This window comes from Ipomoea nil, unplaced genomic scaffold, assembly GCF_001879475.1.
Source record: "Ipomoea nil cultivar Tokyo-kokei standard unplaced genomic scaffold, Asagao_1.1 scaffold3069, whole genome shotgun sequence".
Lineage (NCBI taxonomy): Eukaryota > Viridiplantae > Streptophyta > Magnoliopsida > Solanales > Convolvulaceae > Ipomoea > Ipomoea nil.
This window is the reverse complement of record NW_017619497.1, coordinates 10,181,125-10,206,761: the sequence shown is the minus strand read 5'-3', so window position 1 is coordinate 10,206,761 and position 25,637 is coordinate 10,181,125. Positions and strand designations below refer to the sequence as shown.

Here is a 25,637-nt window from a genome sequence, read left to right as displayed (position 1 = left end):
TCCCCCCCAAAACTTTTGTAGTAAAGTTTATTTGGTAAGTAAATGTCAAATGGAAATTAAATAAAATCTATTAATTGTTATATTACATAATTGGTAATATTATGTATGATATTATATTCTATAATATAATTGAAAATATTATTGTTCAAGTATAATAAAAATCTTATGAAATAATGTAAGCATAATAAAATAAAAATAATTATAATAATAATAATAATAATAATAATAATAATAATAATAATAATAATAATAATAATAATAATATAAAAATCATATAAATTTTCCCCCAAAACTTAGCGGCATTTATATAATATCCTAATTTTTTAATTTAATTAATTATCAAAATATTGAAATTATATATTATATATTATTCATTTATGTGTAGACATACTTATTACTGTATATAAAGAAAATTAGGTAAATATATTCTTCAAATATAAATTAAGTATCTATATATAATTTTTTGGTAAGCAAATGTAAAATGGTAACTCTAAATTTAAATGGTAATTGGTAATTGGTAATATAATAAAAACCATAAATGTTACCCTTAATCATATCGAAACACCTATATATACATCACATTCTCTTCAATACAAACAGTACCATGTTACAAAGAACCTAAGGGAATATTCTCTGCAACTGCATAGCAATGGTGTAGAGAACAGGGACCTTCAAGAAGAGGAGGAACAAGACCCATATTCTCTGCGTATCCAGAAGAGCTGTTGCACTACGCCTACAAATTTTGGTAAATCTCTGTATCCTTTTTCAACTCTTTTTTTTTTTTTAATAAAGAATAGAAAATCATATATACCATTGGTGAAATTTAAAATCTATCTACATATATTATATAAACTATGATTATATTGATCATATATATCACCTTCTTCATCATCAATCTGGACGAGTTTGCTCAACCCATTTAAAAGTATTTTTCTAATACCTTATCTCAATCCATTAAAAGTTGTTTATTATTGGACTCTGGGCAGGATTAAATAATGCACTATTCATAGTGATAGAAAAAAAACTGACCATTTGATTATTAGTGGACTCTGAGCAACTAGATCTGCAGGTCATTTGCATGAGAGGGGACATCATTGAATGAGTTTGGACTATTAATATTTTTTTTCCTGATGTGACGATCCTTCCAGCACCAATAGGAGTAACACAAGGATTTGGAGCCATGGCAATGTGTTGAGGATCATGAGTAGTGCTCCTTGACAAAAGCCTAAAGCAACAGCATATGAATATGATAGAGATTTAATTATTTTAATTTTTATTTGATAAAGATTATTCTCTAACCAAACAATTAGAAATATTTACGATTTATTGAACCAACCTTCATATTTTTGGTCAAATGAGTATACATGATGGAATATATGTTCATTGCACGGAATCTTAATATTCATTGAGTTTCCAAATTGTATATTGCATAATAATTATTTTACCATAATATGAATTGTAACCAATTTAATAAATCTAAATATTAACAAGTATGTATGGTAATTTTATGTATGTTAATATTATTTCATATGGACGTAATATCATAATATGATTTATAACCAATTTAAGAAATCTATATTGATAACCAGTTCAAGTATGTATGGTAATTGTATGCATGGTATTAAAAATAATAATTACGTATGGTATTATGTATAGTAATATTAGGTATGATATTTATTATGTAATGCATAGTATTAATTAGGTTGTACATTTATTCTTTTCATATTCTCATATGGACGTAAATCCATAATATGGTATATAACCAATAACCAATGTGGTGTGTATATATATATATATATATATATATATATATATATATATATATATATATATATATATATATATATATATATATATAATTTTTCACTCCTTATTATAAAATAATAATTCAATAAAAGTTTTATATAAGTAAATAATCTGTAATATTTATCTTAAGTATAATTTGTCAAATTAATCAATTTTAATTTGATAATGATTATTTTCTAACCAAACAATTGGTAATATTTACGATTTATTGAACCAATTCATATATGTTTTTTTCCATCAAGACTAATTTTAATGGTCAAATTAATAATAAATTTTATTAGTTATTAATTAGCATAATATTAATTTATTATGCATAATTATTGTATAAAAATAAATTACCATTCAAATGAGTACACAAGATAATATACATGTTCATTGCACGGAATCTTAATATTAATTGAGTTGTCAAATCGTATATTGCATAAGAATTATTCTTACCTTACTATATACAATTACAAATTTATTCCGAAATTCTGAAAATTAAATAAGTTAGAAATCTAATTCTAAGTATGTATTTCCTGTTTTTTCATTTTTAATTTATACAACTAATTTATTAATTTATATACACAATTTTTTGCTGCTTTTAATAAAATAATTCACTACATTTTTTTCAGTAAGTAATTCCTCTAAGCAAATAATCCGTAATATTCCCTGATATACTTTACACAATTTAATCATTTTTTATTTTTATAATTTCTAATTTATTAAACTATATATATATATATATATATATATATATATATATATATATATATATATGTGTGTGTGTGTGTGTGTGTGTGTATATATATATATATAATTTAATATAGATATAATTAGATAAAGCTTATTTTGTGACCAAACAATTGGTAATATTTATAATTTATTGAACCAATTCGTAAATGAGTCAATCTATACTATAATTAAAAACAAAATCCTATTTACTTGATTTCCCACCCAAACAATAGTAAATAGTAAAGGTAAATTTTAAAAAAAGAATGGAAAAAAGGACATAAATATTTCACAATAATATTCTACATCATCTGTTAAAAATGGAATGGAAATTAGGTAAACTGAAAAAATAACTGAATATTAATAATTGACTAAAAATTAAAAATGAAAAAAGGAACATAAATTAGGTTAATTGAAAAAAGGAAATAAATATTTATAATTGACTAAAAATAAAAAATGATCCATAATTGACTAAAATGGAAAAGGAAAATGGTCAAATTATTGCATTTTAATTTTTTACAATAATATTACACAATATAGTACATCAAATCATAATTATGTCATAAATCTTTCACAATTTTAAAAATGGAACAGAAATATTTCAATAATAATATTTTACATCATCAAGTAAACGTAAATTAAAAATGAAAAGGAAATATTTAAATAACAATATTCTACATCATCAATAATAAAGGCATATTCTAATCAATAATAAAGTTAAATTAAAAATGCAATGAAAATTAAAAATGAAACGGAAATATTTTAATAATAATATTCTACATCATCAATTAAAAATGGAACGAAAATTGGGTAAAATATCACTACATCTGATATTCTAATTGGCTAATTGACCAATTGACTGAAAATAAAAAAGAATAATTTGCTGAAAATGAATATGATATTACTAATTAACTGAAAATATAAAATAAAATGAAATATTAATAGTTGACTGTAAATAAAAAATGATATATAATTAACTAATATGAAAAAAATAAATGTTTAGGTCATTGCATTTTAATTAAAAATTGATGGAAACTAAAATTTAACGGAAATATTTCAACAATAATATTCTACATCATAGATAATAAAGGCATATTTTAAACAATAATAAAAAATTAAAAATGCAACGGAAATATTTCAATAATAATATTATACATAATCAATTAAAACTCGAACCGAAAATTAGGTAAAAATATCATTGCATATGATATTCTAATTGACTAATTGATTAAAAATAAAAAAGAATAATTGGCTGAAAATGAATATGATATTACAAACTGACTTAAAATATAAAAAAATCCCTAATTGACTAATATTCTACCATTATATATTTTCACTCGAGTCACCCATCATGATGGACTGAATGTGTTAGCTATAGACGATGATGGACAAGATTGTGTTGCTACTACCAATGTCGAAAGATGTTTCAATAATGTGTACATACAATCGTTGACATTTTTTTTAAATGACAAATTTGCTATATATCTAGACAAAAAAATATATATCTTCCATACAAATGAATTAAGATAGTAATTCATTCCTATAATTGAGTTGCTTGAGAATGAGCACATTTGACTAATTTATATAAAAAAAAATACTAAACAATGATAAATAAAATCTCCAAAATTACAGCACCGCATGCGTACATCTACACATTAGCTATTAATTTGAGCAATCATTTGCTCAAATTTAAGCAATGATAACATCAAAACACATAAATAATCCAAACCATATGTTCAATTGCACTATATAATATTTGATGTTATAATTCAAATAATTATATATTGATCCAAATATTCTTAATATATTACAACAAATCCATTCTGTGCATCAAACGGGTGAAAATACTATTATTCTAATAATTTTTCTTTCCTTCTTTCGTGTAATTACAATGCTAATGTATTTAAATATTGAAAGAGAATTCTATAAAAAGGATCCTTAACTCACTAAAATTCTATATTATTCTTAAAAACAAAACCCCCATTTCTTACTTACCCGCCCAAACAATAAAAAAAAAATTACCAATTAATAATACTAATAATAATTAGTAAAAAAGTTAGTAGTAAAATAGAAAAAAAGATCCTTAATTCACAAAAAGTAGAAAAAAAAACGGGATTCACTAATTAATTAAAACTAACAATAATCAGTAAAAAAAGATCCTTAATTCACTAAAAATGAAAATATAAACGGAATTTACTGATTATGACTAATAATAATTGGTAAAATAGGAAAATAAAAAATGAGTCTTAATTCAATAAAAATGAAAAAAAGAAACGTAATGGTGCGAAAAAAAAAGGTCATAATAGGATAACAGTAAAAAAAAAAAAAAATTCTACCAAAAATTAGAATAATAAAAAAAGTTTCTTAATTCACGAGAAATAAAAAAGGAAATGGAATTCACTGATTAATTAATAGTAATAATAATCAGTCAGAAAATTAGCAGTAAAATATGAAGAAAAAAAAAAGATCATTACTTCACTAAAAATGGAAAAATAAACGAAATTTACTGATTAATACTAATAATAATCAGTAAAATTGAAAATAAAAAAGGATTCTTAATTCAATGAAAATGAAAGATTTTTTTTTTAAAAAAAAAGGGGTCATAATAAAAATAACAGTAAAAACAATCCTACAAAAAAAAATGAAAAAAAAAATATTCATAATTTACGAAAAATAGAAAATGAAATGGAATTCACTGAATAATTAATACTAATAATAATCAGTAAAATTAAAAGTTAGCATTAAAATAGAAAAATATAAAAGGATCCTTAATTCACTAAAAATAAAAAAAGAAACGAAAGTCACTGATTAATGCTAATAATACTTAGTTAAATAGGAAAATATAAAAAAAATCTCAATCTATACCATTATTAAAAAGAAAATCCTTCTTCCTTACTTTCACACCCAAACAATAGAAAAAAAAATCTATAATATAATTAAAAACAAAATTCTATTTACTTGATTTATCGCCCAAACAATAGTAAATAGTAAAGGTAAATTTTTTAAAAAAAAGGATGAAAAAAAAAGAACAAAAATATTCTATATTATCAATTAAAAATGGAATGTAAATTAGGTAAATAAATAAGTATTATTTAATAAATATTAACAATTGTTTGGCATGACTTCCCACATAAGAGAGGTCACTACATGCCATCTGAGCACAAGGTGCTTGGCAACAAACATTAGGTTAATTGAAAAAGGAAATAAATATTAACAATTGTTTGAAAATAAGAAAATATTCATAATTGACTAAAACAGAAAAAAAATGGTCAGATCATTGCATTTTAATTTTTCACAATAATATTACACAGTATAATACATCAAATCACGAGTATGTCATAAATTTTACACAATTTTAAACAATAGAATGAAAATATTTCAATAATAATATTCTACACTATCAAGTAAAGGTAAATTAAAAATGAAAAGGAAATACTTCAATAATAATATTCTACATCATCAATACTAAAGACATATTTTAAACAATAGTAAAGGTAAATTAAAAATGTAGCGAAAATTAAAAATGAAATGAAAATATTTCAATAATAATATTCTAAATCATCAATTAAAAATGAAACGAAAATTTGGTAAAAATATCATTGCATTTGATATTTTAGTTCGCTAATTGATTAATTGACTAAAAATAAAAGAGAAGTAATTGGATGAAAATAAATATGATATTACTAATGGATTGAAAATTTAAAAGGAAATGAATATTAATAATTGACTGCAAATAAAAAATTATTCATAATTGACTAATATGAAAAAAATAAATGGTTAGATCATTGCATTTTAATTAAAATGGAAGGGAAACTAAAATTGAACGCCAATATTTCAATAATAATATTCTACATTATAAATAGTAAGTGCATATTTTAAACAATAGTAAAGGTAAATTACAAATGAAACAGAAATATTTCAATAATAATATTATACATCCTCAATTAAAAATGGAACACAAATTAGGTAAAAATATCACTCCATGTAATATTCTAATTGTCTAAAAATACAAAAGAATAATTGACTGAAAATGAATATGATATTACTAATTTATTTAAAATATAAAAGGATCGCTAATTGATTAATATTATACCATTATATATTTTCACCGAGTCACCCATCCTGATCAATTGAAGGTGTTAGCTCTAGACGATGATGGACAAGATTGTATTGCTACTACCAATGTCGTCTACAAAGAGGTTTCAACAATGTGTAAATAAAATCGTTGATATTATATTTTTAAATGACAAAATTGTTATATGTATAGACAAAAAAAATATCCTCCATACAAATGAATTAAGATAACAATTCATTCATATAACTGAGTTGCTAGAGAACGAACACATTTGTATAATTTATAAAAAAAAATACTAAACAATGATAAAAAAAAATCTCCAAAGTTATAACACTACATGCATACATCTACACATTAGCTATTAATTTGAGCAATTATTTGCTTAAATTCATACAATGATAATATAAAAACACTTAAATGATCCAACCCGTATATTCAATTGAACTATATAATATTTGATGTTCTAATTTAAATAATTATATATCGATCGAAATATTCTTAATATATTACAACAAATCTATTCCGTGCATCGCACGGGCGCAAATACTAGTAAGTCCATAATAACGCATTTCTGTTACATCTTCGGCAAGTAGTTGAATAATTAAATGCTTCTTAACGGCTATCAAACTGGCAAATACCATCTCACATGGAAAATGGATGAAGTCCTAATTCCCGCAGAAGCTGTTAAAAACAGAAACGTAAAAAGGAAGGTTCCACCGAGATTTGAACTCGGGTTACTGGATTCAGAGTCCAATGTCCTGACCACTAGACCATGGAACCATTTCTGTTACATCTTCGGCATTGAATAATTAAATGCTTCTTAACGGCTATCAAACTGGCAATACCATCTCACATGGAAAATGGATGAAGTCCTAGTTCCCGCAGAAGCTGTTAAAAACTGAAAAGTAAAAAGGAAGGTTCCACCGAGATTTGAACTCGGGTTACTGGATTCAGAGTCCAATGTCCTGACCACTAGACCATGGAACCACGCTGTGTTTACAATGCAGAGAAAATTATTTCATGAGATCTCACACCCATAGTTTTTATTCCGCAATGCAAATGAGATAATGTATAATATTTATTTTTAAATAAGTAATTCAAAGTATATCAATGCAAGATTATATAGAAAATGTTCATGCATATGTAATTGTTTATTTAAAGCATATGAATGTAAGATAATATTATATGAGAGATCCATTATAATTGTCATTAAAATAAATACTACTTTTAGTTTAAATTTATATAAGTCATTGTCTTCATCTTTTTTTTTTTTTATTGGTAATATGTCATGTGCAATTTGGCTACTGACGATAACATAGACGGCAACATCATGTAATTAGGTATTAAATCAGTCGCATATGTAAAAACTATAGTGGCTTTATACAGCCGAATATCAAGTTGAATCAATGGCTTTTGATAATAAACACGAATTTGACTTGTATATATCAATACAAATTTGAGTACAAATAACATATAACTTGGGCTAAGTTAGGATAAGTTTAGCATTGAGTTAGGACTCCCTCTAGTAAACTAGACAATAATAACAAAAATAACTAAGAGTGTGTTTGAAAGAACTATAAAATTTAGTCTTTACTGCTTTCACAATGAGCTTAAATAATGGCAGCAGCAAGAACAGATTGGGGAACAGGGAAGGAAGATTGAGCCAGTTTATCTACATCACATCATTATATAACATTGTCCACTCTGAAAACAAAGTAGAGTCACAAGTGGTGTTCAAGGAAACTTTCATAGCACCAGGTAACACTAACAGAACACTGTGTACCATGCTTCCTGTATAACACCAAAGGAAAACTAAAAAGCCTATGTACAGATTTGGTAGGGAAAAGAGTTAACTACGTGATATTATGTCCATGTTAGCTAGTCTGCCCAGTCTCCAAATTTTTTACAGACAAAGTCTTTCTGCTCATGGGATCTGTTTGCTCTGCGGAACCAGGTGGTGAATGCACTGATCAAGTGAGGACAGTCTTCAACATTCCGAGTTGAGAAGCTAAGACACTGTTGCAACAACTCCTGAGCATCAGAGAGCGGAAGTGTTGATATAATCCTCAAGAATGTTTCTTCCAGCTCCAGATATAGTTGTTTGTGATTAGGCATCATAGGCGAAACATTGTCTTTGCATGCAATAAGCACAGGAAGCCAATTTTTCACGAGCTTCATTCTAACCTGTTATTTACAAAGAACATAAATTATAAACACACATTCCTTTCACAGATAAATACTCTCTGCTACTGTAATGAAGTACAATCATCACCATTGCACAACAAGAGATATCACTCGTTGGGGAAAAAAAAAAAAAAAGGCGAGCCAAGACCAATAGTGTTTCTTTCCCAAAGTGCTTCATATTTGAGGTTCTAGTTCAGATTGAAGTTCATGTAAACAAGCATTTTAAGTAATGCTGAGAATGGAAACTAGTGAATTACCTGAAGGAAACATTCACAACTCCCACAGCCAAAAAAAATTCTTTTTTAAAGGAAGAATACAGCTCATAATAAGGATATGAAGTCATTAATAAAGGCTAAAGTGCAGAATTGAAGCCAATGAGAGCCAGGGAAGATCGACTAGAAGTAATGGATTCAACTTGAGAAAGAAAAAACTGCTAAGTATGGATATGAAGCTCCCTATTTGTTGCAGATTTACTATAAAAGGATTCAGTAGCATTCTTATTGTCTTGGTATTTTTGTTAACTAACAATCTCATCATTATAAAAGAAGAAGAAAAAGCTAATAAAAAAGAAGTTGTGAAGGAAACCTGTCTATCAGCCAGGATAGTCCCCATTGAGACAGCATTGGCAAGCTTGCAAGTGCATCGAAGCACAACGGCAGGAAGCCCAGGAACATAATTCCTCCAGGCATCATCTCGGAATGCTCTCTGTAAATCAGCAGTAAATGAAACCTGATTGCTCCACTCCTTCACAGCTGTATCAGCCACCCTCAATTCAATCATCCTCTCAACCAACCACAGCAGATGCCTCCCATTCGTCATAGCAGTGTGCAAATTCAACCTCTGAATCGCCTCGGGGTCGTTGTGATCACATCTGAAGTCTGGACTCGAATACTCCTCCAGCGACTCCTTCACAACCTTCAGGCTCATTTCGAATACACGATCGAGCACCCTCCTAGCCAACTCCTTTGAAGAGAAGTCCCTCAACAGCTTGGCAACAAAAGCCTTCACGAAAGCCATGTTTGTGTGGTTATGAAGTGCGGCGCGAATTAGCCCACGAAGCATGTCTTCAGAGGAATCATGCTTTATAGGTGCAACCCTAGCAAGGAGGTCCTTGGTTTCTTCGTCTCGTAGAAGTGGAATTAAACTGAAAACTCTCTTCTCTTCTTCTTCAGTCCAAGGCACCGCCTCAAGGAACCGTACACAGGCCTTAATACACTCCTCAAATATCAACTTCAGAGCTACCTCAAGCAATGACAGCGCTGTTGAAACGCTATCTATCGTCGCCGAATAGTCGTCTGTATAGAGAAGTTGAAGAACAGTGATGTGGTCGTCGATTGATCTAGGCGTATCCGGAACGCCGAGACTAAACCGGTGCATCTTAGATGCGCTTCCAGAATCCCCCGCAGTGTCCTTTGACTCATTCAACCACCGCTCAGACAAAAGAGCCTCGAAGTACTCGCAGCGGCGAAGCACATCGGAATGGAGATAGATCTGGACATCGGACTGGTCCAGAGAATCGACGGCTGAGATCGACTCGGCGTCATCGTCATCGAAGGGACAATCAACGTAGAGCCGGAGGACGGTATCAGCGGATGCCGAATCATTAAACGCGCCGCGCGAGGAGATCGGAAGATGAGAGTGAGAGGCGGTGCGCCGAAGAGCAGATGGTTTGTGAGAACATTCGTCCAGGATTTCGTCGGGACGGGAGGAATCAATGGCTGCGACGGTGGAGGACAGACGGTTGCTGCTTCCGGTACGTTGTCTCTTCTTCGCCGCAACACCGGTTGCGCCACCACCACCACCAATCTTCATTTGCGGTATCGATCGAGAATTCAAGGAATGATTGAAATTGCAATACTACTTCACCGAAACAGGTTATCCAATCTTATCTTCAGCCATGAATTCATAAAAATGATCATTTTTTAATCAAAACGTGTACGGTTGAGATCTTAGATTTTCCTATTTTATATTAATAACGAAGTGGATAAATCTGATTTTTTAAATGACATGTCATGGGCCCAAATTTGTAATGGGCTTTGTTGGGACACCTTTCCTGGACCTTGACACACTGGCCCAATCATGTTTTGCCTAGCGTGAGGGCATATGGGATAGTTATGCTGTGCATCCGTATGCACCATGCATGGTGCATACAGATGCCAAAACGACGTCGTTTTATTAAAAAATGTGCGTCTTTCCTTTAAAAAAATTCAGGTTCGATTCCCAGCAACAACATTATATTGTTCATTCATTCTGAAATTTTAGTTCATAGATTATGGAATTATAGTTCATTGATTATGGAATTATAGTTCAGCGATTATGGAATTATAGTTCATTGATTCTGAAATTTTAGTTTATAGATTATGGAATTTTAGTTCAGTCATTCTGGAATTTTTAGTTCATAGATTAGATTATGGAATTATAGTTCATCGATTATGGAATTTTAGTTCATATGTTGTTGTTGGGAATCGAACCTGATTTTTTTTTTTTTAAGGGGAGACGCGCGTTTTATTAAAACGACGTCGTTTTTGCATCCGTATGCACCATGCATGGTGCATACGGATGCACAGCATAATTTGCCTATGTCTTTTAGCAAATTATTGTGTGGACCATGGTCTACGGCAAATTATGCTGTGAGCACGTGTCCACCATGTACATGGTGTGCATCAATTTATATCCATAATTTCTATATTGTAGATTCATAATTTCTAAAATCTCGGTGAGCTAAAATTTATACTTTAGATTCCAATTGTTGAACCATGTTTTTACAAATAGTGCAGTATAGAAATTATGGATCTTACGGTTTTAGAAATTATGAATCTAAAGTACAAAATGTGCGTTGAAATGAAATTGAATATGTTATACAAATTGAACTAATTACACGAAACGGGTGGAAAAAAAAAAACGGCAATGTTTTAGTCTTTTAGACCATGGTCCACAGTAAAATTTGCCGCACTGTGTCGACCATACCAAAATGTACATTTTGTACATTATTTGTGTACTAAATGTCTAAATATACATTATACAAAATAATATATTTTTAGTACTCAAAATAATGTACTTTTTTGAATGTATATTATTTGATAGTCTAATCTATTGAATGTCTTTGCATCAATTCCCCGTCAATTACCAATTTGTTCGTAAATCAATTTTTTTTTTTTTTTTTTTTTTATAAATTCGCTTTATTGTATTACAAGTTAATTTAGTAAAGTCATGTCAAATAGTAAAAAAAATATAGTATACATTTCATTATTCTTACAAGATTTTTCATGTTATTATCATACTGATAAAATGATGTTTTTTTTTTGAAATATGGCGTACCAATATATTAATTCAAAAATTGAATGATAGAGTCAGGAGGGATTAAATCCCAGTACATAGAATGATCCTGGTCATGGGCTAATCTAGCTAGAGTATGCGCATGTAAATTTAAAGTTCTTGGAATAAAACTAAGCGAACAATTAACGAAACTACTAATAGCTATCCTGCACTGCTCAACCAGAATTCCAACATAAGATAAGTTCGATGTCGTTACTGCATGAACCGCATTCTTTAAGACAAGACAATCCGTAAGAATATCCACCTCGTTCTCGTTTCGGTCTTTAAGCCAGGACAAGGCTTCCTTGCATGCTAGTGTTTCTGCCATAAGAGGAGTTAAACACCCCGGGAGTTTTCCGCTTGCCGCTGCTTTGAACAAACCATTCGGATCGAGCAAGACCGCCCCATAGGTTGCATTTCCCGTTCCCGGATCGTATCCGGCGTCGACGTAGCACGCCGTCCGCCCGGCTGCCACTGTCCGCACCCCGCCGGCCGGTGCCGCCGCTGGGCGAGAATGAAGTGCCGTGTAGCTCGCCTCCCCCGCAGCTGCACGGCGCCACACCACCTCCGGTCTCCGTACCGCATGGTCCCAGACCGCCTCGTTTCTGGCCCTCCATAAAAATTAGAGGACCCCCACAACGCGTCTGACCTGTTCGCCTGTGAGCATATCCATAACAGTCATAAGCCAGTTCGGGAAAGATGTTGAAAAAATATTCATAATAGGCAATCCCGAAATATTCCATACAGCTCTAGAATATTCACATAAAACTAATGAGTGCATAACATTCTCATTTGTAAGACCACACAACATGCATGTTGGGTTCACATCTACCCTCTTTATAATCAAATTTGTTGTGGTTGGGAGTATATCACACACCGCTCTCCATAAAAAAGTTTTCCACTTGGGGGGACTTTCAACTTCCACAATGTAATCCATTTATCAAATTCTCCCAAGGTGTGATTAAATTCTCCCATTAGACGCCTATAAGCATCCTTTACAGTGTAGCAACCATTCGCATCATTATGCCAATACCATGTGTCTGGGCTCACAGGTATTCTCAATATACGACCACATCCTCTGGTTCAAATAAATCTGTTAAAATATGGGGGTCCCATGTTTTTGTTTGCTGATCTATCAGGCATTACTGTTTGAACCAATGGACTAGGATTATCCTGCAACCACGGATGACCCCATATCAAAGTCTCCTGGCCATTTCCAATTCTCCTGCGGACGTGGGCAATAACAAAATCATGAGCAGCCATAATACTTCGCCAACAAAAGCTGGGATTATTTCCCACCGTTGCATCAACAAAAGAAGTTTTTGGAAAATATCTTGCTTTATATATTCGTGCTGCCAGAGATCCTGGATTCGTTAAGAAACGCCATGCCTGTTTACCCAACATTGCCAGATTAAAATTCCTCAGGTCTTTAAACCCCAATCCACCAAACTTCTTAGGGATACACAATTTATTCCATGCTTTCCAGTGGATTCCTCTGTCTGGCCCTTTCCCCCACCAATACCTATTCATGGCCCTTTGTATCGACTCGCAAACTGATTCAGGGAGCAAAAAAACACTCATTGAAAATGTAGGCATAGACTGAGCCACACTTTTCAAAAGCACCTCTTTGCCAGCCTGTGATAACAATTTCTTGTTCCACGAGAAAACTCTCTGTCTGATTTTATCTTCTATATAAGAGAAAACAACCCTTTTATTTCTCCCTATAAAAGAGGGTAATCCCAGATATTTTCCAAAGTTTCTTGCCTGTTCCACGCCCAGACATTCGGCCACCTCCTCTCTCATCTGTTCCACAGTATTCTTACTATAGCATATATTAGATTTATGATAGTTTACCAACTGACCAGATAACTCCCCATACCTTTCCAAACACTGCTTAACCACCATAGCTTCCTGGACATTTGCTTTAAAGAACAACAAACTATCATCAGCAAAAAATAGGTGTGATATTGGGGGGGCTCCCCTAGCCACTCTACAACCGTGAATAGATCCTACTGCCTGTTCTTTCTGCAAAAGTATGGATAAACCTTCAGCACAAATAATAAATAAGAAAGGTGAAAGTGGATCTCCCTGCCTGAGACCCCTTGTTGGTTGCACCTGACCTCCACTCTCGCCATTGATCATCACACTGTATGATACAGTGGTAACACATGTCATTATCAGCTTAATCCACCTTTCATCAAAACCCATCACTTCCAGCATCCTTTTCAAGAATGGCCACTCCATCCTATCATAGGCTTTCGCCATATCTAGTTTAAGTGCTCCCCACCCAGCCACTCCACACTGTTTACGATTCAAAAAGTGGCCCACCTCTGCCGCCACAAGTATATTATCCGTTATAAGCCTTCCTGGAATGAAAGCACTCTGAGAGTCCGAAATCAGATCCCCCAGCATAGGTTTCAACCAGTTAGCAATCATTTTTGCCATAATCCTGTATAATACATTACTCAGGGCAATAGGCCTCAAATCCGCCACAGTTGTAGGATCATTCTTCTTCGGGATCAAAACAATATTAGTCGCATTCAAATCACCCGGGACTTCACCTGAATTCAAACAATTAACAGCAAAAGTAGACACATCCTCTCCAACTATATCCCAAAAACGCTGATAAAATCCGGGATTCATCCCGTCTGGTCCCGGTGCCTTGTCAGGATACATGGCAAATAAAGCAGTTTTGACCTCGGCCACATCATAGGGACACAACAATGCGTTATTCTGATCAATTGTCACACGGGGCCCAAACTCATCAAACAAAGGGTCCTCACACACAGGATTACTAGTAGCAAAAATTGTATTGAAATAGTTGATTCATTATTCATATCCTGTCCCTCCACCCATACCCCATTCTCATTCAACAGCTTAGAAACAGTATTCTTTTTCTTTCTAGCAGAAGCATACCTGTGATAATATTTCGTATTCGCATCTGCGCCACGAAGCCAATGCTGCTTCGCTCTCTGCCTCCAAAAGACATCTTCCTGGGCTTCTAACTGGGAGATCTGGTTATTTAACAGCTGGAACTGAGCCAAAGATGCCGAATCCCTCCTACCACGGATCCGCCCCTGCTCCCTGCGGAGTCGCCGGATATGGTCTCCAAACTTATGAAAATGGTCACCGCCCCAGCGCATCAGTCTATCCCCACATCGTTGTTGACAATTCAACAACCCCTCTGTCCTCCCCCCTTGCCAGGCAGTTTCCACCACTTCTCTACACCCCTCATCAAGCAGCCATGCCATCTCAAACCTAAACCTCCTCGGAACCCTTCCTCCTCCCCTTTTTCGTGCATTCATATCAAGAAACAGAGCTGAATGATCCGAGTTACTAGTAATTATGTTCTCCACACCCGCCCCTCCATGCACATCACACCACTCCATCGTTGCCAGTACCTTATCTAGTCTCTCCTCCAACCATTGATCCGTTCCACTATACTTCTCCCATGTGAACTGGTATCCCCTCATAGGTAACTGGCGCAATCCACACTCATCCACAGCTTCACTGAAACCCCGGAGAAAGCTATCTGGATGTGGATTGGTTCCCCTTTTCTCATGCTGGAATAAGAGATCATTAAAATCTCCTATTACAACCCACGGAAGCGGAGACTTCCCCACCAAAGATTTAAGCAACTCCCATGATTCTCGCCTTTGACTACTCTTAGGGAAGCCATAGAAACACGTCATACGCCATGTCTCTCCTGATGACATTCGGACCTCAATATCCACATGGTTTTTCGAATAGCCCAGTAGTGTAGCTGTATTATTCCTCCTCCACAACAAAGCCAGTCCCCCACCATTCCTCACACTATCCACATAGAACAAACCTTCAAACCCTATTCTCACACGGAGTCTCTCCGCATGATCTCGCTTCACCATCGTTTCCATTAGAAATACAAAGTCAGGCTTCTTACCGGACACAAGGTCCACAATCTCTCGAATTGTACGTGGATTGCCCAAGCCACGACAGTTCCAACTTATCGTACTCATGATGATGGGCGGGACTGGACTCTAGCTCCCGCCTTTCGCAAGTTTTTTGACACATCGGTCATAGCCACATCCTCTCCTTCCCCCTCAACCCCCCGGCGGCGCTTGACAGTTGCCACCACTCCCTCCACCCTCTCCCCAACCCCCATACTTCCCTCCCTTATCTCCCCCTCTTCCCGCCCCCATGCACCGCCACCTTCCACCCCCTCCCCCGCCTCCTCCCTCACCCTAGGTTTCGGCTTTCCCCCAACCGGCACTAGCCAATTCTCCCCCACCGCCCTCGGCGCTCCCCTATTTCCTCCCGCCCGTAACCCTAAAAACGGGTGCATCTCAACCGGTGTCGGCCTCTCACGTGCTTTCAGACAGAACATGTGAACATGACCCAACATCCCACAAAACGAACAGTGTTTGTGCAGACGTTCATACCGAAAAGTTATCCAGCTTACCGACTTATCCCGCTTCACCAACTTCATGCCACGCCTCAACGGCTTCCCTACCGCAATAGACACACGGATTCGGTAGAACGTAAGCCATGGTGCCCCTGCGAATCTCTCATCATGCTTCACAAACTTGCCTATAAAGTTCCCAGCCTGCTCAAGTACTGTATCCGACGTATATCCCATCGGCAATCCATGCAACTGAACCCACATATCAATTGAATTCAGCTCCACATCCCCCGGCACTGTTCCGGCCACCACCTCCCGGCATACCAAAGTATTATTCTCAAAACCCCATGGACCCCCATCCAAGACATAATCTATGTCCGTCCTATGATAAAAGACAAACAAGAAAAGTCCCTGTTGGATCTCCGTAACCTGCACCCCCCTTACCGGTTGCCATACGGATGCCATAACCTGCTTCATGAAATCCAGTTTCACCAGCTTCGTAGTTAGGAACCTCCCAACAACAGCCCATGTCTCCTCATCATCATCCTGGAGTTCCCCGACTCCTTCCCCCTCCGGCACGAACTCGTCCCGTTCGTCCTCCAAGTCAAACCCTTCCCACCGTGCAGTCAGCCTCTCAACGTCACTGCTGTCTTCCGCCATGCCTGCCCCGTGCTGCCTGCCTCGCTTCTCGTCAGAAAAGAAGCTGACGCTCCTTGTCGGTGAAGAACCGGCGTTACACACCGTAGAGATCCGATCAGAAAGCGCAAAGAAACTAGGTTTCCCTAGAGAGAGCCAAAACCCTAGTTTACCCTAGAGAGAAAACGTTTTTTACTTTAACTATTATTGATAAAATGATGTTATAAGTTTAATTAATGTTAGATTAACACAATGTTTAAGTCACAATCAACAATCTAAACAGGTCAAATTAGTTGGGGGGTCAACATTAGACTTCAACGTGGGAACTAGACAAGTGGTAACAGCCATTACTTAGTTATCCACAAAATTTCATGAAGATGGAAGATCAAATAACAATATATCATAATATAAATTTATATTATGTTTCAAAAAGTTGTTAAATGGGCAAAACATGATTATTGTATTACAAGATCATAATTTAAGTCTTCTTAATATTTTTTTAATTTTGTAAGAGTGTGACATAATTTATTAAGTATATATTTTCCAAAAACAATAAATCTCTTACACACTTTTGAATATATGACTAAAATTAGAAGTGAGAGGCTAGATTTAGCAGAGAAGGCAACAATGGCGCTGTCAGGCTGGTGCGTCGGTGTTTTATTAGGATCTACCAAACCAACCACCTCAAAGTAAGTAAAAATGTTAGTTACAAATTCCATATCATGTCGCCAATAATGCTTGTCTCCTACTCCAGAACAGTATATCACCTTATACTTCACGAATCCGATGTAGGCAGCTACGTATTTTTGTCAATCATGTTAGGTCCAGATTTTTTTTATTAAGGGTCAAATAGACCACTCAACTGCGCACCATATTACAATTGGGTCATTGAACTAAAAAATAATACAATTGGGTCCCTGAACAATACAAAATCATGCAATTCAATCCAAATTGACCTGTTTACCTGTAAAAGCGATTACCGAATTTAAAAATACTTTTTTAATAATTTAAAAAAAAAAAAGAGCAGAAAACCCTTTGTCTCCGCCGGAGACGAAGTCTTCTTCTTCGTCTCCGGCGGAGATGAAGGGCTGGCTTCGTCTTGGGCCGTCTCCCCGGCCATGGAGACGGCCTGAGACGAAGCCACCTTCGTCTCAGGCTGTCTCCATGGCCGAGGAGAAGGCCCAAGAGTTGCCTGCCACTTCGTCTCCGGCAGAGACGAAGTGGCGGCTTCGTCTTGGGCCGTTTCTTCGGCCAGGGAGATGGCCTGAGACGAAGATCCCTCCGTCTCCGTTCGTCTCCGCCAGAGATGAAGAAGACTTCTTCGTCTCAGGCGAAGACGACATATGTTTTTTTGTTTTTAAAAAAATTTTAATTATAGCTTTTTGTTTTTTTTTTTTTAAATTATTTAAAAAAATAAATATTTTTAAATTCGGTAACCGTCTTTCCAGGTAAACAGGTTGATTTTGGATTGAATTGCATGAGTTTGCATAGTTTATGGACCCAATTTCATTCTTTTTTAGTTCGATGGCCTAATTGCAATTGAGTGGCCTATTTGACCCTTATTCCTTTTTTATTTTACTTACAAATGTTCCACAAACTTAATCTCAAGATTTTATTTTCAAAAAAAATATAAAAAATACACCGTATATATTTATGAAGTATAACTAAATTATAAATTATATACTATATCGACATAATTTAATGGTTTGGCCCGATAACTTGTTGAGTTAGCCCGACTCAATCCAATATAGGACAAGTCTAATTAGCTCGATTTTTATTGGGTTGAACTTTTGGTCTTAGTCCTACAATTTTTAGGACTTATTAGGCTAGTCCGACTCAATTCGATAACCCTATTTGACTTGTACTTGATCTAAATTACACGTCTTGATTGGCATTTATAATTTATATAATAAAATGACATAACATATGTATGTGACAATGTCACAATAGTCATATGAATTTGTTGAGAAGTATTATTTAAAATTTGCTTATAGCCCATGGTGGAGATTCAATTCTTGTCATGGGATTTGGATTGAACTCATTAAATGTAAAGAAATGTACAATTTAGTATTGAGTTTCAAAATTTAGAATGGATCAATCTATTCTTTTATGTGCATGGAGTGGATTCATGAGTTGATATAGTCGGAAAAATATGGACTTTTTAAATTATTGATTTAAAGGGGTTATATTGACATTGCGGAACTCTTAATACAGCTTTCTCGTCGATGCCTTCCTCACTACACTTGCATCACACTGTATCTCCCTGAAAGCACATCCGCTCTTTTCTCAGTCCGGTAGAACCAAAACCTCCATTGCTCAATCCTATCCAATGCGGAGCCCATAATTCACCTACTAGCTTCCACGGCTCACATTCCCTCGCGTTTCCACGTGCCGGCGGGCCTCCGGGAAGAATGGCGGATTCCGGCAATAATAACAGCTCTGGTAAGTTGTCTACCAGCTTTTTCACCTCAAAAACTCAAATTCTAGGGCTCCAACTGTACGTCGTGATCGCCGCCGTCGTCGTCATTTTGGTCTTTGTCTTCGTCCTGATATTTCTGTTCCTCCGCCTGAATCGGAGGTCCGAGCCACGTCGCCTAGGCGTGAAGCGCGGCTCAGGGCTAGTTCCGTTAGTTGCCAAAGAGATTTCCGGCACCAAAACTCGCGATCGCTCTGTGATCTGTAGAGTAAAGGAGCTCGAAGATAAGGAGAAGGAGACTAAGGCGATTTTGCGAGAGGATGCGGCGAAAGTCACTGATATCGAGTCCGATGATCATAAGGGAAGTTCCGGAAGCAATAATTCCAGTACAAGTCAGTCATCGTCGTCGACGGACGCCTCGAATATTGGATGGGGCCGGTGGTACAGTTTGAAAGAGCTGGAAACGGCCACCAGAGGATTTTCAAGCGTAAATGTGATCGGAGAAGGCGGATACGGCATCGTTTTCAGAGGAGTTTTGCCCGATGGTTCAGTCGTTGCGGTGAAGAAACTTCTAAACAAGTGGGTATCAAACTTCAACTTGTTCAATATAATCAAAATCTGTTAATACTTGCCGCAACGCAAATCAATATTCATTCTTAGATACATTGCGTGTTTTTTTTTTTTTTTTTTTCACATGTTAATCGGCAAGAGTTGCGAGTAACTGTTTATTTTTTGCATTGAATTAATGGCCGTCTTGATCCTCGACTATGCAATAATTATCAAAATTGTTCGTGGACTATCAATTTTGACTAATTTAATCTTTAACTATTGATTTCGTAACTGATTTTATCTTATGTAAGTACCAAATTGGTCCTCAATAAGTTTGACGGAGAACCAAATCGATTATAAAATCAATAGGTAAGGATTTAATTAGTCAAAATTGATAATCCATAATCAATTTAGTAATTACAGTATAGTCAAGGGATCAAAACGGTCATTAATTCTTTTGCATTTATTTCCGGCAAGTCTTTTGACGGAAAGAGTATCCAAGCTCCTTAGATCTGGATCTTTTGACTAAGCTCATATTGATATGCTTTAGTAAAAGCAAAGCTATAGACTACTTTCTTCTTTATTTGTTTTTGTTCTTTCCATCCTCAATTAATTATTTTTCTACTTTTCATTCCTCTCTGCATTATGGCTCTCTCGTCTTTGTTACTTTTTGTTATACATGTCACATGCCTTAGAATAAATATTCCATACAACAAAGATGATGATAAATTGTTGTCCCGAGGGTGTGCAACTTTAGAACTCGGCTTGTGAATGACCACAAGGAGGTAAACCAGTCTACGTTGTCATAGCTAATCAGCTCAAAAAGACCAATAGGCTGATAATAAATTATTTGACCCCTATAACTGATAAGCTTGCATGCTGTGTAAATTGATTTAACAATTGAAGAAAAGACTGGCCCTGATTGGGAATAATTAGTTACATTCATTATCTGCTTGTCTGTAGGGGTCAGGTAGAAAAGGACTTCAAGGTAGAAGTTGAGGCCATTGGCAGAGTAAGACATAAAAACCTGGTGGGTTTGCTTGGTTATTGTGCTGAAGGGACTCAAAGGTATGCGGTTTCTGTTGGTTAACTTGACTCTTTAACAACTGGTATTGTCAATGGTGATGAAGATCCTCATTTCCATGGTAGAACATAACCATGCTCATTACTCGATCAGGTTACTTGTGTACGAGTACATCAATAATGGCAATTTGGAGCAGTGGTTACATGGGGATGTAGGGCCTGTTAGTCCCCTAACTTGGGATATTCGAATGAAAATCGCAATTGGTACTGCAAGAGGGTAATGGTTCTCCTCATTTACTTTGCATCAAACCTGCAAATCGTTGTTCTCACTCAGAGTTTCTTCTCCATGACAGACTTGCCTATTTGCATGAAGGTTTGGAACCCAAAGTTGTACATCGCGATGTGAAGTCAGGTAATATTCTTTTGGATAGAAAATGGAATGCCAAAGTATCTGACTTTGGACTTGCCAAGCTGCTAGGATCAGAGAAAAGCTACGTGACCACCCGTGTTATGGGAACTTTTGGGTTTGTTCCTTTCTAATTCCTATGTGACTATTATAATCCTGCTAACACGAATCATTATATATACTTCGTTCTAATTATCGATCTGCAACATGCCTAATGAATGCAGATATGTTTCTCCAGACTATGCCAGCACTGGTATGCTCAATGAGGGTTGTGATGTGTATAGCTTTGGTATTCTACTCATGGAAATTATTACTGGAAGAAGTCCAGTTGATTATTCAAGACCACCTGGAGAGGTCAGTATAAGAAAAATGCAGTCACAGAACACAATTAAGCCAAAGAAAAAGAAGGAAACTTCATAAATATGAATCACCATGGAAACATGCTTTATATATGGTTATTCTGACTCTGATGCCCCAAATTGCAGATGAACCTGGTTGAGTGGTTTAAAGGAATGGTAGCCAATCGCCGAGGAGAAGAATTGGTTGATCCCCTAGTTAAGGTTCATCCACCTCCAAGAATCCTAAAGCGGGCATTGCTGGTTTGCCTTCGATGCATAGATTTGGATGCGAACAAGCGACCAAAGATGGGACAAATTGTCAATATGCTCGAGGCTGATGAATTCCCTTTCCGGGCTGTAAGCAATCCTTTCAATCCTACTTATTTTAGATAATGAAATCATCTTTCTTGGCCTCTTAGGTGAAAACAAAAAAAACTGCAATCTAATCATAGTAACTCTTCCACATAATATGTAACCATTTGAACTGGGATGGGACTTTAAACCATATGTTGTGGAACAAGTTCATCAGAGGAAGAACATTGGAAGATGAATATATACTACATATTAAACTTTGTTCTGAGCTTCTAATCTGCATTACGCAGGAACCCAGAACAACTCAAGAAACTGCTCCTCTCTATACACGAACTAGTAACGATAGAGATGGATTAGCTACCAAGGATGAAGTGGGTGATGATGAGCAGAAACCTAGCTGGAGACGATAAATAGTGAGAAGAAAGGGTGAATGTGTTGTGTAATGTAATGTATATATTCCTTGGAACAGTGCATCAACCTGATTGAACATATATGCCAGTGTGGACATAAAGACTCAGGGATCTTTGGCCTGTGTTATATACAGCCTATCATTGATAAGGCTAGGCCAGCCTTGTATATATAAGGTTATATTTGTATGGTTTCTATGCAGTGATACAAAAATTTGTTTTTACCACATTTTCTACTCTTGTAAACAACTCGAAATTGATGAAAAGTTTGATACTCCTTGAGTGGATGAAGGGCTTCATCCATTCCTAATAGCTGATTGTATTGTAGTCTTGTCATGTTTTTTACAGTGTTTTGTGCTTCTTTTCATTATATGAGGAAAAAAAAAAAAAAAAAAAAAAAAAAAGAAGCTAATTTAGAGTTGAAGACATGCAGTTAGAGACCTCCCTTTCACAAGTTTGGAGTTGGCCCAATCTTGAGTCGCAAATTATGGCAATTTATATCCTACACTACGGCGCGCGTTGCACTATGCGCCCAGATGCAAAATGACGTCGTTTTATTTTATTTTATTTTTTTTTGAAAGTTCCTGCCCCAGTGAATGGCAGTAGTTTTTTCTTTAAAAAAAAAAAAACCCGCTGTTCAAGAATGTACATAATATTATACTAGAATACACATAATTGTATACATGAATGTACATAATTATATAACAAAATATACACACTCTTTTTAAAAGATAATACACATAATCTAACATAATACATAATAAACATAAACTTTTAACATAATACACATCAACTATTAACATAATACACACAAATTTTCTGATTCGGATGTACATAATTGTATAAAAAGAATGTACATAATTGTATAAAAAATGTACATAACTGTATGAACCAATACACATAACTGTATGAACAAATACACATAACTGTGTGAACAAATACACATAATCCCAGCAACTTTCTACCGCGCCTCCCAAAACGACCCCAAAACGACGTCGTTTTGGGAGACGCGCGGCGCACAGTGCTATGTGCGCCGTGGTGTAGGATATAACGATTGGCAAATTATGCCCTGGATGTTAGTCAGTGTTATTTATTTATATTATATGATTATATTGTGTGGCTTAGAATAGGTTGACTTGAGCTTCTCTGTCTGTTAGGAGAACTCTCGTAGCTTATATTTTATATAATCTGTAAATTCATTCTGTTAAGATTAATTAATGAAATCTATATTCCAATTTGGTATCAGATAGGTAACGATCTCTTCGTTTCTCTCTCCACCTTACCCTCCCAATTCGCATCCCAAACAACCTCTTCCCGAAATCATGTCGCAATCATCCGAGCGTACGGTTTCCGCTGGTGGCTCACCTTCACCGGCGACTTCCAATCAACTGACTGGCGCCCATCATCACGTATCCATCAAGCTCAACAGCAGGAACTTCCTCTTTTGGAGGACTCAATTAATCCCCTTCTTGAGAGGACAAGACCTGCTGGGGTACGTGGATGGTTCCACGCAGTGTCCACCGGCCACGATTGCCGCGACCGCGGCTGGCGACTCCGGCTCAGGTGCAACGCCGGCGTCCGGCGTCTCTCCCAATCCAGCGTACAAGGCCTGGATTCTCCAAGATCAATCTATCCTCTCGATGTTGATCTCCTCCATGTCCGACGAGGTGCTGCACCTTGCGATCGGACGAGAGACTGCCGCGGCTCTATGGACGTCCATCAACACGGCGCTAGGCTCTTCCACGCAGGCACGTTGTCTAAGCCTTCTTGGACAATTCCAGTCGCTGAGGCAAGGCGGTTCGTCGACCGCTGAGTATCTGGGCCGTGCCGAGGTGATCGCGGAGGCGTTGGCTCAGGCCGGTAAACCTCTCTCCTCCTCCGAGCAAATGTTGTATGTGATGCAAACGTGTTCACCGTGAATGGTGAACACAAGTCCAAACGACGTCGTTTTTAGGCAAAAAAAAAAAAAAAAATCGCGGATGTGGAGTTAACGGCGCGCGTTTGATCAAATTATGAATTTTCTGGTATGAGATTATGAATGTAATGAAAATTCATAATCTCATAACAGAAAATTCATAATCGCATAAAAGTAAAATATTTATTAAATTATGAATTTTCTGTTATGAGATTATGAATGTAATGTAGATTCATAATCTCATAACAGAAAATTCATAATTTCATAACAGAAAATTCATAATTTCATAACAGAAAATTCATAATTTCATAACAGAAAATTCATAATCTCATAACTGAAAATTCATAATCTCATAACTGAAAATTCATAATCTTATAACAGAAAATTCATAATCTCATGGTTCCAAAGTGAATGTGTAGGCATGGTTCCAAAGTGAATGTGCAGGCATGGATTCATAATTTATGAATGTCCGTGATTTCGGACGGGAATGTGTAGGCATGGTTCCAAAGTGAATGTGCAGGCATGAATTCATATTTTATGAATGTCCGAAATCATTGCTCACCTCAAATTAAAGTGAAACCGCGAAATGTGAAAATGAAGAAGAAAAGTCACGCAATTAATTAAGAAAAAAGAAAAAGAAAAAGAAAAAAGATAACGGTGTACTAACACCGTTGGAACCGTGTTCACCATGAGTTGAGTGGGCTGATTTTATGCTGCATCTCAATTATTATATTATAGATCATGATCTACCTTACATAATATATATTTTTTAAAGATATATTTTTAATATATTATATATTCAACTTTTGAATTGAAGGTATAATATTTGATAATATACTTTTAATATACAAATAATATACATTTTATTCACGGTCTACGTTGCAATAATTTGCCCGGGACCTCTATTTGATAGGGCTGGGATCAACTCTCTATAAGACATCACTGATATAGACTAGGAAAATCCCAATCTCAAGCCTTACTAACTCTGATACAGTCCTGAATTGTTTCATCACTACATGTCTTATGTCTACATGTACCTATAATTCGTTAGGACTATAACATAGAACATCTACTTGCAATTCTTATACCAAATTACCAAGAACATGGTTCACAGTGCACTGTGAACCATGTGCATGTATATGTGTCTTATGTAGTTATGTACTTTA

General features: G+C 35.2%; 3 protein-coding genes and 2 non-coding genes across 6 annotated transcripts; 1 reads left to right on the top strand and 4 right to left on the bottom strand.

Annotated features, from left to right (window-relative positions):
* Window positions 1-7,300: 7,300 nt before the first annotated feature.
* TRNAQ-CUG lies at window positions 7,301-7,372 on the bottom strand. Its single transcript has one exon. It is a non-coding gene; the product is annotated as a tRNA-Gln (tRNA).
* A 135-nt stretch (window positions 7,373-7,507) lies between these two features.
* Window positions 7,508-7,579, bottom strand: TRNAQ-CUG. Its single transcript has one exon. It is a non-coding gene; the product is annotated as a tRNA-Gln (tRNA).
* Window positions 7,580-8,256: 677 nt separating this feature from the next.
* Window positions 8,257-10,686, bottom strand: LOC109165756 (BTB/POZ domain-containing protein At3g05675-like). Its single transcript, XM_019314673.1, has 2 exons — window positions 9,362-10,686; window positions 8,257-8,776 (listed from the first exon to the last, which is right to left on the bottom strand). Exons 1-2 carry the CDS (start codon window positions 10,586-10,588, stop codon window positions 8,471-8,473), a joined length of 1,533 nt encoding a protein of 510 aa, XP_019170218.1. The 5' UTR covers window positions 10,589-10,686; the 3' UTR covers window positions 8,257-8,470.
* A 5,396-nt stretch (window positions 10,687-16,082) lies between these two features.
* On the bottom strand, window positions 16,083-17,129 carry LOC109164862. The gene has a single exon (XM_019313408.1). It carries the CDS (start codon window positions 17,127-17,129, stop codon window positions 16,083-16,085), a length of 1,047 nt encoding a protein of 348 aa, XP_019168953.1.
* A 2,154-nt stretch (window positions 17,130-19,283) lies between these two features.
* Window positions 19,284-22,878, top strand: LOC109164643 (probable receptor-like serine/threonine-protein kinase At4g34500). 2 transcript variants are annotated; one of them, XM_019313165.1, is made up of 8 exons: window positions 19,284-20,100; window positions 21,034-21,065; window positions 21,139-21,171; window positions 21,217-21,370; window positions 21,447-21,617; window positions 21,724-21,853; window positions 21,985-22,194; window positions 22,440-22,878. In XM_019313165.1, exons 1-8 carry the CDS (start codon window positions 19,517-19,519, stop codon window positions 22,557-22,559), a joined length of 1,434 nt encoding a protein of 477 aa, XP_019168710.1. In that variant the 5' UTR covers window positions 19,284-19,516; the 3' UTR covers window positions 22,560-22,878. The 2 variants fall into 2 exon arrangements, with proteins under 2 accessions (XP_019168710.1, XP_019168709.1); XM_019313164.1 differs by lacking the exon at window positions 21,139-21,171 and having other exon boundaries at window positions 21,034-21,138; window positions 21,248-21,370.
* The last annotated feature ends 2,759 nt before the right edge of the window (window positions 22,879-25,637 follow it).

Coding starts and splice junctions, on each gene's coding strand:
- LOC109164862 (XM_019313408.1), bottom strand. CDS start 17,129: ATGGCGGAAGACAGCAGTGACGTTGAGAGGCTGACTGCACGGTGGGAA.
- LOC109164643 (XM_019313164.1), top strand. CDS start 19,517: ATGGCGGATTCCGGCAATAATAACAGCTCTGGTAAGTTGTCTACCAGC. Junction 21,618..21,723: donor CGTGTTATGGGAACTTTTGG/GTTTGTTCCTTT, acceptor TAATGAATGCAG/ATATGTTTCTCCAGACTATG. Junction 21,854..21,984: donor ATTCAAGACCACCTGGAGAG/GTCAGTATAAGA, acceptor CCCAAATTGCAG/ATGAACCTGGTTGAGTGGTT.
- LOC109165756 (XM_019314673.1), bottom strand. CDS start 10,588: ATGAAGATTGGTGGTGGTGGTGGCGCAACCGGTGTTGCGGCGAAGAAG. Junction 8,777..9,361: donor CTATCCTGGCTGATAGACAG/GTTTCCTTCACA, acceptor TGTAAATAACAG/GTTAGAATGAAGCTCGTGAA.